The sequence below is a fragment of the Jaculus jaculus genome, chromosome 7 (genome assembly GCF_020740685.1).
Source record: "Jaculus jaculus isolate mJacJac1 chromosome 7, mJacJac1.mat.Y.cur, whole genome shotgun sequence".
Taxonomy (NCBI): domain Eukaryota; kingdom Metazoa; phylum Chordata; class Mammalia; order Rodentia; family Dipodidae; genus Jaculus; species Jaculus jaculus.
Genome location: NC_059108.1, coordinates 70,987,403 through 71,003,937, shown reverse-complemented (window position 1 = coordinate 71,003,937; position 16,535 = coordinate 70,987,403). Strand labels below are relative to the sequence as shown.

Here is a 16,535-nt window from a genome sequence, read left to right as displayed (position 1 = left end):
CACCTAGGAGTTCCCCAGCCACCTCTTCCTAGCTGGCAGCTCTGCGGACACCTCCACCCTTGAGCATCACGCTCAGGTCCTGGAAACCGGGAGGGCTGGGAGGACCCAGAGATCCACACTTCTGCTCAGATACCATTCCTAAACACCCTACCCGGGAAATGAACATGCTGACTCAAAGCAACCAACCAATCGTCTTCATTTTATTTACACCTCATTTGTTAGTTGCCATCCCTGTTCCTTCCACACAGGTTCCGTCTCTGCCACCCCGCCCTCAAATTCTCCAGAGAGACCCGGGGGAAAAATACTTGTTGGTCTTTGCCAAGGTTAGAGGCAGCCTTCTCAGCAGGCTTAACCCATCTCCCCCGGAAGCTTTTCTGCAGGCCATAGCAATGAATGGCGGGAATGTTCATCAGACCACACCTTGACCATAGGGAAGGCTGGAACTTACAGGGTAGAACTGATTTTGTGGGGGTGAACAAACATGATAGGTACGTAGGAAAAGAAGTAGAGGACAGCTGGACTGTCTGGACTGTGGGCTGTCTTCAGGTCGTCACAGGCGCGAAGGGGTTCCTCCCCCCACCACTACTGTCTCTCCAGTGATGTAGCTGGCATCTTCAGAACACATGAAAGAAACGATACCGGCACACTCCTCTGGTTTGCCTATCCTAGGGAACAGGGGAAACAAGGAAGGGAATAAAAGTCAAACGGGTGAGGTCCTCTCATCTAGCCCACAGGGAATAAAATTTGTTTAATCAAGAATCATCAGTTGAGCCGGGCATGGTGGCGCACGCCTTTAATTCTAGCACTTGGGAGGCAGAGGTAGGAGGGTCACCGTTGAGTTCAAGGCCACCCTGAGTCTACATAGTGAATTCCAGGTCAGCCTGGATTACAGTGAAACCCTACCTCGAAAACAAAAACAAAGCAAAACAAAAAAAAACAAAAAAAATCATCAGTTGATTTTTCAGGGCCAGCGTACATGTTATTAAATAGGTGGACCATGATGATAATAAGTACTTGTAACTTGTATAAGCATAAATTCTGAGAAGATAAAATCAACAATACAACATTGTATTCAAATATAGACAGAGAGCTCAGGATACCAGAATGCAAAGTTAGAAGGGTAAAATGGTAAGCAATTATTTCGTGCTTCAGAAGAATTTGTAAGCCAGGTGTGGTGGTGCACGCCTTTAATACCAGCACTCAGGAGGCAGAGGAAGGAGGATTGCCATGAGTTTGAGGCCAGCCTGAGACTACATAGTGAATTCCAGGTCAGCCTGGACCAGAGCGAGACCCTACCTTGAAAAACCAAAACCACCACCACCAACAACAACAGAAAAGAATTTGAACATATATCCATACAATTCAAGTGCCAGGGAATCTGTGCGGTACTAAATGACATGTTATTCCATCTAAACAGGTTCAGTCAACAGATAACCTTTTCAGGAATCTATTTTTGTTCCAGAAGTCCCAAGTTTATATATATATTTTTGAAGCAGGGTCTGTAACCCAGGCTGACCTGGAACTTACTCCATAATTCAGGCTGGCTTTGAACAGTGATCCTCCTACCTCAGTCTCCTCAGTGCTGAGATTAAAAGCATGCACCACCATGCCCAGCCTAATCAAGTTTCAATGTGCTACATCTCATTGTATTATGATTCTGCAGTTAGGGAACACTTAAACTGCTATATAAGGCTCTAGAGGTGACAGAGTAACTAACTAGAAGGCCTGGGTTAGAGGTTTTCCAACCTAGCTGAACACTGCAGTTATCTGGGAGGTTAACAAAAAGGGGAAAAAAAATCAAACAAAGAAGGAAAAATGAAAAGGCAGGTTTCATCATGGGCCAATTAAAGAATAGCTTTTGGGAACAGGGCCCAAGCAACTGCAGTTTACAAAGCTCCCCTAGATTGGGTTTGGTCATTCACCTAGGAAGGCAACATCCTGACTTATGAACGAGTTGTGAACTAGGCTTGCAGCTCATTCTTGCGTCAGCATGACTGTGGGAGAACTTGAGGAAGTGTAGGATGCTTGGACCAGTAAAGACATAGTTATTTATCCTTGAGGGCTCAAGATGGAAAAACTGAAGATGATAGTGCCCAGAAACCAGAAGGTAGGAGAGCCAACCAACTTCAAGGAAAGGGGACCTGGCAAAGTTATAAGAGTAGCTCAACCAGCCGTTGAGGAAAAGAGCAATTTTTTTCTTCCAAAGGAGTTTGGGGCTTCAGAAAACTGTTCATTCTTTTTGTTTGGATTGTAAGAACACCAACCTGAGCTTTGGAAACATGACTACTCATTAAAGGGGGTTTGGGTCCTGGTACCCAAGAGTCAGAGGTAGAGGCAGAGAGCAAAGAGGAGCTCTGCTTCAACCTTGACACCTGATTTTGCCGTGTCCTTGGTCTCTTAATCCTTGGAAAGGTTACTTCACTGACAGTGTTTATGAACCTGTGAAGTCTGGGTGGCAGAGGGGAGCATGATTGTGTTCATCTGTGGGACACCCAGCCAGCTGTGGGGGTATGCTGAGACCTTTTTATCTTTATCCATCCTGATTCTTCCTGCAACCACTTACCTTCTAATGTGCATCATTTCTTTTATGCTGTCCTCTCGTGCTTTGTCCATCCACAGCTACAGAGAGGAGGGAATCTCTTTTAGTGTAAGAAGAGAAAGCCATGGGAATCTGTCCTCCATCAACTGAGAGGAAGGATGGAGAGACCACCCCTTTCTGTTGCTTCTGGATGCCCTACTCTCTCTACTGGCTTCCCATTCATCCATTTCCTTATTTCATTCTTCATTCATTCATTCATTCCTTATTTCATCTTGCTGGGCCTCCCCAAGTTTCACTCATTTCAGGAGACATAACACAGTGAGAATAGTATGAATTCCTGGCTCTACCCTACACCTCAGAAAAGGAGTATATGGCAATCTGGTCTGGGAAGGGCAGCTGGTTTGGAAAGGGCATGTGGAAAAACTCATGCAATGGGGATGGGAGTGGATGGGAGCTTAGGACTCAGGTACTGGGCTTCCCTATCCCAAAAGATGGATCCCTTTAAGGGGCCCCCAGGGGATGCAGGACACCCCTCCTCACCATACTGCTGAAACGAGTCCGGATGAGTCCAGGTGCCAAACAGTTTACTCTAATGTTTTTTGAGGCCAGTTCTAAGGCCAAGTTCTTGGTAAGGCCCAATAAAGCTGTTTTACTGACATTGTAAGGGCCCAGACCCTGGAGAAAGAAGAGAATTAGTTCATCTCTTAGTTTCTGGGTCAGTTTATCTTTATTTATTTTTGTTTTTTTTCTTTTTAATTTTTTCCTTTTTTAAATTAATTTATTTATTAACTTGAGAGAGTGAGAGAAAGAGGCAGACACAGAGAGATAATGTGCATACCAGGGCCTCCAACCACTGCAAATAAACTCCAGATGCATGTGCCACCTTGTGCATCTGGCTTACGTGGGCCCTGGGGAATCGAACTCAGGTCCTTTGGCTTTGCAGGCAAATGTCTTAACTGCTAAGCCATCTCTCCAGCTCACTCTTCCTCCCTCCCTCCTTCCCTTTCTTCCTTCTTACCTCTCTTTCTTCTTCCCTCCCTCCTTCCCTTCCTTCCATTTGTCTTCCTTCCTTTCTTTTCTTTTTTGCTTTTCAAGGTAAGATCTTGCTCTAGCCCAGGCTGACCTGGAATTCACTATGTAGTCTCCGGGTGGCTTTGAACTCATGGCAATTCTCCTACCTCTGCCTCTCACGTGCTGGGATTAAAGGCGTGGGCCACTATGCCTGGTTTCTTTCTCTTTTTTGACGTAGGGTTTTGCACTAGCCCAGGCTGACCTGGAATTCACTGTGTAGTTCCAGGGTGGCCTTGAACTCACAGTGATCCTGCTACTTCTGCCTCCCAAGTGCTAGGATAAAAGGCGTGCGCCAACACTCCCAGCTCAATTTTGGTCTTATTGGACACGAGGGACAGGGGCCAACAAGGCATGGCCTATAAGGGAAAGGCACTGTCATGACATTGTCTTATTTTCTTTCCTAGATTAGGGTTGATAGAGGCTAAGGCATCTCTTTTGTGGGAAGGGACTTGGTGGAATGAGGGATGCTAAAGGGGCACATACAGCTCTAGGTAATGGAGGGGTGGCTGATATTGGATGGAGGATGGGATGGAAGTGGCAGACTTAGGGCTTCTTACTGGAAGTGGAGTGAAGGCTCCTATGGAGGCCACAATCACCACTGAGCCGCCTCTGCAAAGGAAAGAGAGCTGATCTTCTTCCTCATAGAGACCACTACCCAATTTGGGTCCCATCCCACCCAGGCTCCCTTTTGGTCTCAGTACCCTCGTTTCTCCATCTCGGGCACCACTGCCTTTGTCAGCATGGCTGTGGCTTTCACATTAATGTGCAGAACCTGAAGCCGAGAGAGAAGGGAAACAGCATGAGAAGGGCATTGGGTCGACGCAGTGACAAGGAATTATAGTAGGTTTCCAGGATCTGTTAGAGCTGACAGAGACTTTGGAGATAACTTACCTGGACCCAGCAAGGGAACAATCAGGGGATCATGGAGGGGTGGGAGGACCCAGGGATCATGGAGGGTGGGTACCTCTCACCAGCTTATTCAGCTAGATGAAGACACATCTGGTTTAGGTGAGAGAATGGAGGCCAGTTTATCTCTCTGTGCAGAATGCTTTGGGTTTGAGCTGAATTTTATGTATTTCTCACAAATAGGGGAGCCTGGGATAGGGTCACCACTTGGAGGGCTGAGCTTCACAGGAAGATGTAACCTGACCTGGGCATCTGTTACTTCTCTGGCTTCTGAGCTTATGGAGTGAGATGCGTTTGGCCATCCAGGAAGGACTGTCTGGCTGGACATTTATCAAAAGTGGACTCATGAGCAGGTACTTTCTGGTGAAGGTACTTTCTGGGGTGTAGGCTATAATCAAATTCTCCATGTCCTAAATTTAAAACAAACGTATGGCTTTGTTACAGTGTTCTGAATATTGCTGCAATATTGCCCTTTTATGTCCACATGCCAACTTTTTATTCTAATATTTTTTTGAGATAGTTTCACTTTATAGTCCAGGCTGTCATAAACTCAATATGTAGACCAGGCTGGACTTGAACTAATGGACGTCTGCCTACTTCAGCCTCCTGAGTGTTGGGAGTATGAGTTTGAGCCACCACATTTGGCTTTATTCTTAAAAAAGTTTAAATCTTACAAAATTTTGATAAGTATAATGAACATTCACATCCCTTGGCTAAATTCAAGTGGTTCATTTTTTTTTTCCCCATTAACTTTCTCCATATATCTGTATAGGGTTCTGTTTTATTTTATTTTATTTTTGGTTTATTTTTATTTATTTATTTGAGAGCGACAGAGAGAGAAAGAGGGAGGGGGCGAGAGAGAGAGAGAGAGAAAGAGAGAGAGAGAGAGAGAGAGAGAGAGAATGGGTGGGCCAGGGCCTCCAGCCACTGCAAACAAACTCCAGACACATGTACCTCCTTGTGCATCTGGCTAACATGGGTCCTGGGGAATCAAGCCTCGAATCGGGATCCTTAGGCTTCACAGGCCAGCACTTAACCACTAAGTCATCTCTCCAGCCCTTTATTTGTTTATTTTTTTGAGATGGTGAAGGAGTTGAGAGACAGGGTCTTACTCTATAGCCCAGGCTAACGTGGAACTCAGTATATGTCCCAGGCTAACCTTGGAACTCATGGAAATTCTCCTGCCTCAACCTTTCTAGTGCTGGGATAACAGGCATGCACCACAATGCTCAGCTTTAGCTTTCTGTTTTAATGGACCATTGCAGGCACTGACAATGTTTTATTCCTAAATATGTTAATATACATTTTCAAAGAATAAGAATATTCCCTTTCACAATTGCAACTCATTCTCTCTTCTTCCCTCTCTCCATTCTTCCTTCCTTCCTTCCTTTCTCTGTTCCTCTTTCTATTTCCTTGATGTTTTGTTGAGCCAGGGTTTTACTATGTAGCTCACATTAGCCTTGAATCACTATGTAGCCTGGCTGGCTTCAAACTTACAACAATCCTCCTGCCTCAACTTCCTAAAGTGTTGGGATTATAAGCATGTGCTATCATACCTGGTTAGCCTTAAAAATTCCAGAGCTAGGTTTGATGGCATATAACAATAATTCTAGCACTCAGGAGGTCAAGGCAGAAGGATTACTAGTTCAAGACCAGCAAGTTCAAGGGCTACTCAGCTTGTTCCTGCTTAAAAAAAAAATCCAGTGTACAATCAAGGATCATATATTGCATTTAGGTTTGATGTACTGTGACATTAAAGAAAATACAGAATAAAAAGAAAAATTACTTGCCTAAGAACTGATTTTCCCATGGTCTTTAGGCCATTCCTGAAAGATGTTTCTTTTTTTTTTTCCTCCCCTTGTTTGGTTTTTTGAGGTAGGGTCTCACACTAGCCCAGGCTAACCTGGAACTCATTATGTAATCTCAGGTGGTCTTGAAACTCATGGAGATCCTCCTACCTCTGCCTCCTGAGTGTGCACCACCACACGTGCATTAAAATGTTTCTTTCTTTCTTTTCTTTTTCTTTTTTTTTCTAGGTAGGGTCTCACTCTCGCTCAGCCTGACCTGGAATTAACTATGTAGTCTCAGGGTGGCCTCGAACTCACAGCAATCTTCCTATCTCTGCCTCCCAAGTGCTGGGATTAAAGGTGTGCACCACCACACCCAGATGAAGATGTTTCTTTACTTGAAGGAATATCAAAATCCAGAACTGGATCACTGAAGAACACTTTGGTCATTATGTGTGTAAGACACTGATGAAAAAAAAAATGACAGTATTTTACTATCTTTAAACTTTTTAGTGCTGACAAATCCATGGGAGATTATAAGAAATCTAACATTTCCAAATCATGTGGGAATATTAATATTAGAAAACAAATACTTTAATTAAAGCTTTATAATTAAAGGGTGTAGATGGGTAAACTATATTTGAATATGATGTAATAGGTAAATTCATATAAAAATCAATATCCTAGCACTAGATGTTGGCATCTGGATCTCAGATTCTCTTAATACTGCCATTAAGAAAAGAGGACTGGCCGGGCATGGTGGCACATGCCTTTAATCCCAGCACTCACATGAGTTCGAGGCCACCCTGAGACTACATAGTGAATTCCAGGTCAGCCTGGGCTAGAGTGAGACCCTACCTCGAAAAACGAAAAAAGAAAAAAAAAAAAAAAAAAAAAAAAAGAGGACAGGTTGTCCAAAGGCTGGATGTTATAAAGCAGCACCTTTTGTAATTTCACCAAAATTGGTATTTCACTTAACCAGCTGCTATTAATGTTTCCGAACTAATGAAAAAGCATTCATTTTTGGCAGCGGAAAAAGGGATGGATAGTTGTGTAAATTTAAATGTACCATTTGTTGGCCTATTAGCTGTCATGTCGCTGCTAGAAATAAACAAAGAGTGTGGGTGAGCAGCCTGGGGAAAGGATCCAGAGGTGGCTGGCACAGTGCAAGTGGCAGAAGACAGAACCAGGGAGAGGCAGTGATGACTGGGAAGAGCAGGACAGAGGAAGCCACCCCGCCTGCACCATACCAGGTCCACAACAGGCATGGCTTATGGCATTTGCACACATGTGATGAAGCAGCCCAAGTTTTGCTGAATGTTTCTTGAGGCACGCTTTAAACACCACTTACCTTGTCCCATACCTCCTCAGTGACATCCATTAAGTTTCCAAAGAAAGGGTTGACAGCAGCATTGGAGACCAGGATGTCAATACCTCCATGAAGGTTCACAGCCTGCAGGGAAGAGGGCCTGGATCAGGACTGCAGGGGAGGGAAGGAGTTTCTTCTTAGGGGTAGTTGTCTGGATGTCTTCCTTTTAACATTGTCTCTCTCAAGTTACCCTGTGCTCTGTTTTCAACCATTTGAGGTTCTTACTTCTTTTGTAATCTTGCCAACTTGCCTCTGACTTTTCGTTCTTTTCTTTCCACTTTCTCTTTAAAGAGTTCCTTCATTCTCATGCCTTCAGCTTTCACTTCAAAGTCTATTTCTAACTCCCTCCCCGGTTCACTCCGAGTTCCAGTCCCATTTTCTCAAGTGCTTATGTCCATTCTCCTTGAATGACTTACCACGACCTCTAAGTCAACCTGCCCACACTTACCTGAATGGACTGGAAAGTTACCACTGGGATGGGCCTTGATCACCTAACCCAATATCCTTATGGTGGAGGTGATGACATTAAGGTCTAGGAAGTTTATCTTTCAGGCACATATAACTCAGCAATAACATTAAGTTTGGCTAACACAGAAAGGCCTGTTCTATCTGTGTTGGGGTGAGGTAAAGAAATTTTTCTCGAGTACAAAACTAGTTAGTGGTGATAGAACTGAGATGACTCTCCTACTTTGCAGCATAAAGATGGTTCCTGTGAACCCCCTGAAAGTGAGTTGGGATCATTATAAAACTGGTGCTCAGGAGAACTATGGTGGTGAAGACACAAGCCTGGCTTTGAAGCAGTTCCAAACTCAGCTTCGATGGCATTCTCTCTCTCTCTCTCTCTCTCTCTCTCTCTCTTTTTTGTCTCAGAAGCATGGAAGCTGTAAGGCAGAAACTAAGGCTTAAGCTGGGAAAGCCAAGAAAAGAGATACCTCACCTCCTTAGTGAAGGAGGTAATAAAGCTCTGGGCTGAAGTAACAGTGGCCAAGGAGAACATGCCAACAGTTGTTTTCACTAGCAAGCCACTCTAAACCCTGGCTTTGTACTTGCTTGCAATGGCAATTTTGATGCCTTGGGCAAGTACCATGTAATGGGCCCTCAATCTACTTTTTTGCCTCTGATTTGGCACACAAAGGGTGCTATTAACAATGCACACCATCTGCTTGCTTCTCCTTTTAACTAATTATTCTTGCTAACTAGGGGCTAAGCTCAGTTGTTTCTCCATTGCTAAAGAAATGCCTGGTCTGTCAACATGTTCATTTAACAAAGCTTAAAGTCACACAGTCTTTTACAACCAGTGTCAATCCTTTCTTGTGCTTTTTAAATTTTGATAGTGTGGCACAAGGTCCCAGTCACTTGCCTTGGCTCTATGCAAGCACCCTGATGACTTGTGACTGTCAAGAACAGGTTAAATTGGTAAGTGGTGTTTGTCATGCTCTGTGTGTGTTTGGGGTGGGGAGAGGGTGGTGGACTGCACCGGAAGTACCTGGAAGAAAGAGAGTGTGTTTGCTGTCTTCTGGGCCACCCATCTCCCTCTCCTTCCAAGCCTGCCAGTACAGAAGGCTTGGGGTTGGATTGAGCAACACAAAGCCATATGAATGAGAAATGGGGCATGGTGGCCAATGTTTGCAATCTCAGCACTGGGGAGGCTAAAGAAGGAGGATCACAGGGTTTAAATTGGTCTGGGCTACATAGCATAACTGTCTCCAAAAAAGAAAAAAGGTATGTGGGGTGGGTAGATGCCAATTTCCACCCAGCACACATGGGAGGAGCTGGAGAGATGACTCAGTGGTTAAGCTGCTTGCCAGCAAAGCCAAAGGACCCAAGTTTGATTCCCTAGGGCCCACATAAAGCCAGATACAGAAGGTGGCATGTGTGTCTGGAGTTTGTTTGCATGGTTAGAGGCCCTGGTGTACCCATTTTCTCTCTTTCTCTCTATATGCTGCTTTCTCTCACACACTCTCTCAAATAAATACATAAAAATTAAAAAAAAAATACTGGAGAGAACCAGGATACATCAATACAAGAAGAGAGAGCCAACTGTCTACCATGAGATGGGTCACCTCCACCTCATTTTCCCAGGCCTAGAAGTCACTTTAGAGGAAGCTGGTCACAGCTAGCCTGAAAATCAGTTCCAGGGAGATGGCAACAGACACTGTGGTCACTCAAACCTCATCAAAACAGAGATCCAGAGGCTACAGAGAAAGCAACACTAAATCAGACCTCTATCTTGCCCACCAAGGCTCAGGTAATATTGTGGAAGAGGGACAAAAAGACTGTAAGAGCTTCAGGGTGGATGGGAATAGCTTAAGGCTATTCCCCCTCCCTCCTGCAGAGACTGAGGCCTCTTGGTCCCCACAATGAATACCAATAACCCACCAATGAAAGCCCTAAGCAGAAGTGGGGTGGGGTTAAGGAGGTTTAAGAGTACAACCATTTTATTAAAACAATCAATAAATAATAAAAAAAATATTTAAAAGGAACATGAGAAAGGTACCCAGGACTACCCTGGTGTCTTCTAAATCTTGCTCTAAATTGTATGAGCACTACAAGTGTTTGGGACTTGGCTGTATACTGACATTTATTTTAGAAAAAGTATAATCAAGTGAGGAAGTGCTTAACTTGGTTTCCTCTCAGTGAACCATTCTCAAGAAGCTTTGCAGTGGTATAGATTCAGAGGCCAAGAGCAGTGACCACCCTCAGGGCAACAGCTTTTCTCACTGCAGGCTAACAGCTGCCAGAAGGCACAACAACTTAAACATTCCTCACCCTGACTTTGTTCCTTTACATTCTCTCCCTGAGAGGGTTTTTTGTTTGTTTGTTTGAAGTAGGGTTTCACTCTAGCTCAGGCTGACCTGGAATCCACTATGTAGTCTCAGGGTAACCTTGAACTCATGGCGATCCTCCTACTTCTGCCTCTTGAGTGCTGGGATTAAAGGTGTGCACCACCATACCCAGCCTATTTCTCATTTTTTAACACGTAGTTGAAAGCCTCTTCATTGGTTCCCACTAACTGTCTCTTGGGCAATCCATCGTGGTCCCAGGCCATTTGCCCAACCTGGATGACAGCAGCGGTGTCCTCCCTGATGTTTATGGCTCAGGGTCTTCTACATTCATCCTTCTTCCCATGGCCAGATTAGCCTTTCTTAAAACCATTTTCATCTTGCTCAAAGCCTCACATGACTTCTTGTTTCCTCCACAGTCATCGAAACTCCTTTGGGAGCTGTGGGAGTCCCTATGCCTGCTCTTCCCATGCAGCACACCTCCTACAGTGTGTCTGTGCTCCCTGCTGTGGACTGACAGAGGTCCCCTCTTCTTTTCAGTTCCTCCTAGGTTGTTTGGTCTTTTTTCAGGGTCACTAGAGCCTCATAGTCACTGTATTTCTCCATTCCCACTCCTTGCTCAAGGTCTACCTCAAACCCCATTTCTAGGCTAAAGCTACAGGTCTACTAAGTGGACCTGCAGGGGGCTAGAGGATGTTTTCCTAGTAGGATTTTGACATTAAATAACGTGAGGCCCTGGGGAACCGACCCCCTCAACAGATTGCACTGTTCATTTCGAATAACTAGCACTAATTGGCCCATGCTCCTAAAGTGCCCACTCCATCCTTACGATCAAGGCCCCAATCCCAGGCTCTGTCCAGCAGCCTATGCCAGGCAACGTGACCTTCTTGGATTCACACATGGCTCTTTGCAATGCACATTTGAGCATTTGTCAGTGATTCCTTAAAAATCAGATTATCTTATTCTGTCCACCTACACCTCTGTCTGCTCTGTTTAAAGTCCTTAACTTCTAAGATCACCCAAAGTGTTTGTGCCAACCCTCTGTTGTGTTAGCACAGCTCTGTGCTTTATTTGTGTGCCCAGGCACACTGGGGAACAGTGTGTACCCTGAGTCTTGAGGGAGAGGGGTATCCTCAGCCAGACAGTTCATATTGTCTTGTGTAGCTGGATGGCTGGTGAGACTGGCTTAGACATACTGAGACTAAAGTTCATTTGGCACCTAAAGCCTAGTCCTATGCTAATAGGGAAGTGTCTGGTAGCCTTACAGACATTCAAAACAGGAAGGGAGCCTGATAGGTTGGGGTCGAACCACAGTTCTTTCCGTACTGGCTGTGTCTTGGGAAGTAGCCGTAGTGATCTGAACCAGTCTATACACAGGGAAAATAAACCTTGCTTTTCTTGGGGTGCTGTCACATTTAGAGACAACCTATCTGGGTATGGCAGCTCTCACCTATAATCCTAGCTCTCAGGAGGCTAAAACAGGGAAATCATCACAACTTCAAGGCCAGTCTACAGAGTGAGGCACTGACTCAAAAACCCACCCACACAACTACCACCAACACCAACAAAAAATCCCATGTAAGGCTCTGCACACAAAAAATGAAAATACTGGGTGACTGAACCATGGTGGACTCCCTCCTATACTATAGCTCCTGGGTACTTTATAAGCTGAAGAAGAGGATATCCTTTATTACCTCATGGGTGGGAGTATCTATTTTTTTCTATTTTGTGTTTTACCCTTCTTATCTGCCTGATCACAAAGGGAGCTACTATAGAACCAGGACATCACCCCTCAGGTATCATGTACAGTTAAAGCATTAGAGTGGTTTTTGATTCAATAGGATGAGATGGAGGCTCCAACTTGAGGATGTGGATGTTATAGAAAAAGGTGCACAATAAGTAGGTGCCAGCAGTCTGGTGCTGGTGTGGGTATGGGAAGTCACTGCTATGTGACAGTGCTTGGTTGGACCTCATCAGAGCGGTCTAGGAAAATCAGAGATACTCAAATGGCTCCCTTCTGCCAGCTCCTGGCCCAGTGCCCAAATCCCTGCTACTCACCATGGTCACCAGCCGTTCCCGATCCTCGGCTTTACCCACGTGACACACAGTGCCTGTCACACTCAGACCCTCCCCCTTCAGAGTGGCCACAGCACGGTCCACGTTCTGCTGCTTCCGGCTGCTGATGACCACATGGGCCCCATCCTCAGCCAGACGTCGGGCTATGGCAAAGCCAATCCTGCCAGTGCAGAGAAAGACAGACTGTCAAGGCCTGTAGAGGGGCGGTGTGGGGCGTGGTGGGGGTAGGGGGAGACTGAAGGCCTGGTCTCTGGAGTCACAGTGTTGGCCTTGGATTCTAGCTCTTCTTCTGTCCCTCTCTGACTTCCATATGTCTCTATTAGGTATATAAAGTAGGCCCAATGATACAGATATAACTATGCATATTACATGCTCAGAAAATATATTATGATCTTGTCCCAGAGCCTCAGTTCTCTGGACCTCCTACAGGCCAACTTCCTGATGACAGGCCCCATAGGTGTGCAGCAGCAACCGTGTCAGTGGCTTGAGTATCCTTGGACCAAGCCCATATTCCTAAATATCGTTATTACCAGACTACACCATTCTCAAAATCCTATCCTTGCTTCACTTGGGGGATGTACAGGAAGAATGGTTAAAAATGCAAAAGGCCTCTATAAACAGGGAGAACAAACCTTGCCTTGCTTGGGGTGTTGTCAGATTCAGAGACAACCTAGCTGGGTGTGGTCTCACACCTGTAATCCTAGCACTCAGGAGGCTGAAACAGGGAAGTCATCACAAGTTCAAGACCGGTCTGGGCTACAGAGTGACACCTTGCATCACAAATCCAGATCAGGGCTGGAGAGATGGCTTAGCAGTTAAGGCATTTGCCTGCAAAGCCTAAGGACCCAGGTTTGATTCCCCAGTATACACATAAGCCAGCTGCACAAGGTGGCGCATGCATCTGGAGTTCATTTGCAGTGGCTAGAGGCCCTGGTATGCTCATTCTCTCTCTTAAGTAAATTATACACACACACACACACACACACACACACACATATATATCACCCAGACCAGTCCAACTACCACTATCACCACCAAAAGTCCATGTAAGGCTCTGAATACAACTGTACAACTGCCAGCAATTAGCATTTCACAGACATCTGCATTTTAGATTTGTGAGGAGCTGGTATCTAGCCAAGTCCTGTGGGAGGAGAAGCAGGATAAATGAGTGGTGGGTGGGACACAGTCTGGGCCAAACTGTGTTGACAGAAACAAAAATCTAGACACAAGGATCTTGTGTCTCTTCTAGGAAAGGGGCAAGTGAGGTGTAAGTCTGGAAGACTTGCCAGGTACTGAGATGGGACGTCTGCAATATGGAGTGTGTTTCCTAGAGGATAGAGTAGAAAATGAGCTTTGAACTTTGGACTCTGGTCTTCCCAGACTCTAGGTGGAGCTGTTGATTGGGGCGGCCCGGAGCATTGGGGGCCTGGGTCTACTGGTCGGCACCTAGGTGTCACACTGCCAGAGGAGGCGGCGATAAACGGACTGGCGGTGGAGGGGCTGGATCGGGGAATTTCAGGCGGACCACGTGGGTCCCCCTCTCCCCTCCTCCCGGGGAGCACGACTTTGGCCGCATGTGAGGCCTTGAGGACAGAGAACCAGCAGGAAAGAATTCCTGTTCTCAGACAGCTAGGGCCTTAGAGGCTTTGGTCCCGACACTCACCCGTCGGTCGAGGCCGTCACCAGGGCCACCTTGTTGGCTAGGGGGCTCTGGCGGGTTACCCCGGAGCTGGCCATCCTCACCGACTTCCACGCGAGCGCACAGCGGCCTAGCAGCGGTCTCGCCTTCTGCATGGCTTGGGCCTGCGGTGCTGGGTTCAACTCTGCTAGGGGAGGAGACTGCCCTGAAGGACGAGGGGCCGGACGAGCCGGGAGCCGCCCCCACGGCTCGCCGTTCCTCCCTTCCAGGGCAGGCTCCGCGAGGGCCCGGAGCAACTTGGAGCCGCTGTGGCTGCGCCGCCCCCTGCTGGCGCCCTGCGGCGGGCGCGTTGTCCAGGGGGCGCGAACTTGGAACGCAATTCTATCTTCAAGAAAGTCTGGCATTTGGAGTCCACAAGGGCGTAAATGTTTTGACTGCTTATGGAGGTGAGAGCTAAGGTCTTTACAAAGTCTGTCTCTTGAGGGAAGAGGAACCCAGGAGACAAACGTCTAAGCCAAGCTAATGCGCTTCCTTCTGACTCAAGGTCTGCCCCATCTTCCCAGCTTCTGAAGGGTGATGATCACTGTGGTACCCAGTGGTAAGGGTCCCCCAGTCAGAGGTGGAAATAGGAAGAACTGTAGAGTGTTCAATTTCTCCCTAATCACTATGTCCCCAGGTCCTACCCTTCATAAATAAATATTTCCTTCAGGTCCTGGTGAACTGTAAGCTACTAAACACACAGTAATTCTTGTACCACATAGTAATTATTATTGCTGCTACAGGCCAGTCTCTGCAGCTATGAACCCAGAGTGTGGAGTAGATGATGAATAAAATCCTCACCAACTATAAATTCTGAGTCCAAGATTTCAGCCTCCATTTCTGCCAAGTGGGCTGAAATGATCGCCCCCCCCCCCGGGTTTCTGGAAGAATCAATAAATCCGGATGGCTTGTAGTATACTATAAAAAGGCCACAGTAGATCCATGTGCAAGTGTCTGAATCGGTTTAATCCAGTGGACTCCAAATGCCAGGCAGAGAAGCAGTGCTGGCCCTTGGCAACACTTTCAATACTTTGAAACAAAATGAGAAAAAAAAAATATGGCAAGTTTTGTAACGCTAACTTAACAAATAGTTGCTGAAATATTTAGAATAAATAAGTAACATAGTTATTCTGAACTGTGCCTTTTCTTTTTAAAATATTTAGATATTTTAAATACTTAAATAGAAATAGGTATGTGTGTGCAAAGAGGGGAGGGAGAATTGGAAAGTATGGGTACACCAGAGCTTCTTGCAGCTGCAGACAAACTTCCAACAAATGTGTCACTTTATGCATCTGGCTTTACATGGGCACAGGGGAATCAAACTCCAGCTGGCAATCTTTACAAGCAAACACTTTTAATAGCTGAGCCATCTCCCCAGCCCCTTGACCTTTTTAAAAGAAAATATTTTATTTTTGATTGATTTATTGGAGAGAGGGGAGAGTGGGAGAGAAGGGGCATGCTAGGGCCTCTAGCCATTGCAAACGAATTCCAGATGCATGCGACCCCTTGTGCATCTGGCTTACGCAGGTCCAAGTTGAACTGGGATCCTTTGGCTTTGCAGGCAAACACCTTCACAGCTAAGCCATCTCTCCAGTGCTCCATTGTTCTTTTCTTTCTTTCTTTTATTATTTCAAGGGCAAGGAGCTTTTAATTCAGGTTTAAGCTCGGTCTCTTGACTTCACCAATGCGGTGGGTCCATATAAGAGCCCCGAGTAGTGGGAGAGTAGGGTCTTTATAGGGATTTGAACATAGAAAAAAGGGATGGGTACATGATTGGTTGATTTAAACAGTCTACTCTTCTGGTTGGTTTAGGATTTTGGCGGGCAAAGTTGGCTGGCTGGAGCTAGGGGAATTGAGCTCATCTATGACTACGGGAATGTCTCATGACTTCAGGAATGTATGGGATAATCAGTTTAACTGTTAAGCCTACCCTTATGGCAAGGTCGGTGGGCTGGAGCTAGGGGAATTGAACTTATCTTATGGCATAATCAGTTTCCAGTAACTGTTAAACCCACCCTTAGATCTTGACGGGAAACAGAAACTTAGGCCTACTGAGGACTCTGAAGCCTGTTATGGCATCCATCTGAGAAAGTCAGGCCTACTAAGGACTCTGAAGCCTGTCATGGTGTCCATCTGAGAAACTTAGGCCTACTAAGGACTCTGAAGCCTGTCATGATGTCCATCTGAGAAACTCAGGCCTACTAAGGACTCTGAAGCCTGTTATGGCATCCATCTGAGAAACTCAGGCCTACTGAGGACTCTGAAGCCTGTCATGGCAGCCATCTGAGAAACTTAGGCCTATTGAGGACTCTGAAGCCTGTCATGG

General features: G+C 45.9%; 1 protein-coding gene across 2 annotated transcripts; it reads right to left on the bottom strand.

Annotated features, from left to right (window-relative positions):
* Positions 1 to 179: 179 nt before the first annotated feature.
* On the bottom strand, positions 180 to 14,405 carry LOC101611594 (dehydrogenase/reductase SDR family member 4). 2 transcript variants are annotated; one of them, XM_004661810.3, is made up of 8 exons: positions 14,195 to 14,404; positions 12,514 to 12,691; positions 7,655 to 7,756; positions 4,312 to 4,382; positions 4,168 to 4,219; positions 3,080 to 3,214; positions 2,564 to 2,619; positions 180 to 665 (listed from the first exon to the last, which is right to left on the bottom strand). In XM_004661810.3, exons 1-8 carry the CDS (start codon positions 14,323 to 14,325, stop codon positions 551 to 553), a joined length of 840 nt encoding a protein of 279 aa, XP_004661867.1. In that variant the 5' UTR covers positions 14,326 to 14,404; the 3' UTR covers positions 180 to 550. The 2 variants fall into 2 exon arrangements, with proteins under 2 accessions (XP_004661867.1, XP_045011343.1); XM_045155408.1 differs by lacking the exons at positions 4,168 to 4,219; positions 4,312 to 4,382 and having other exon boundaries at positions 14,195 to 14,405.
* Between the last annotated feature and the right edge of the window lie 2,130 nt (positions 14,406 to 16,535).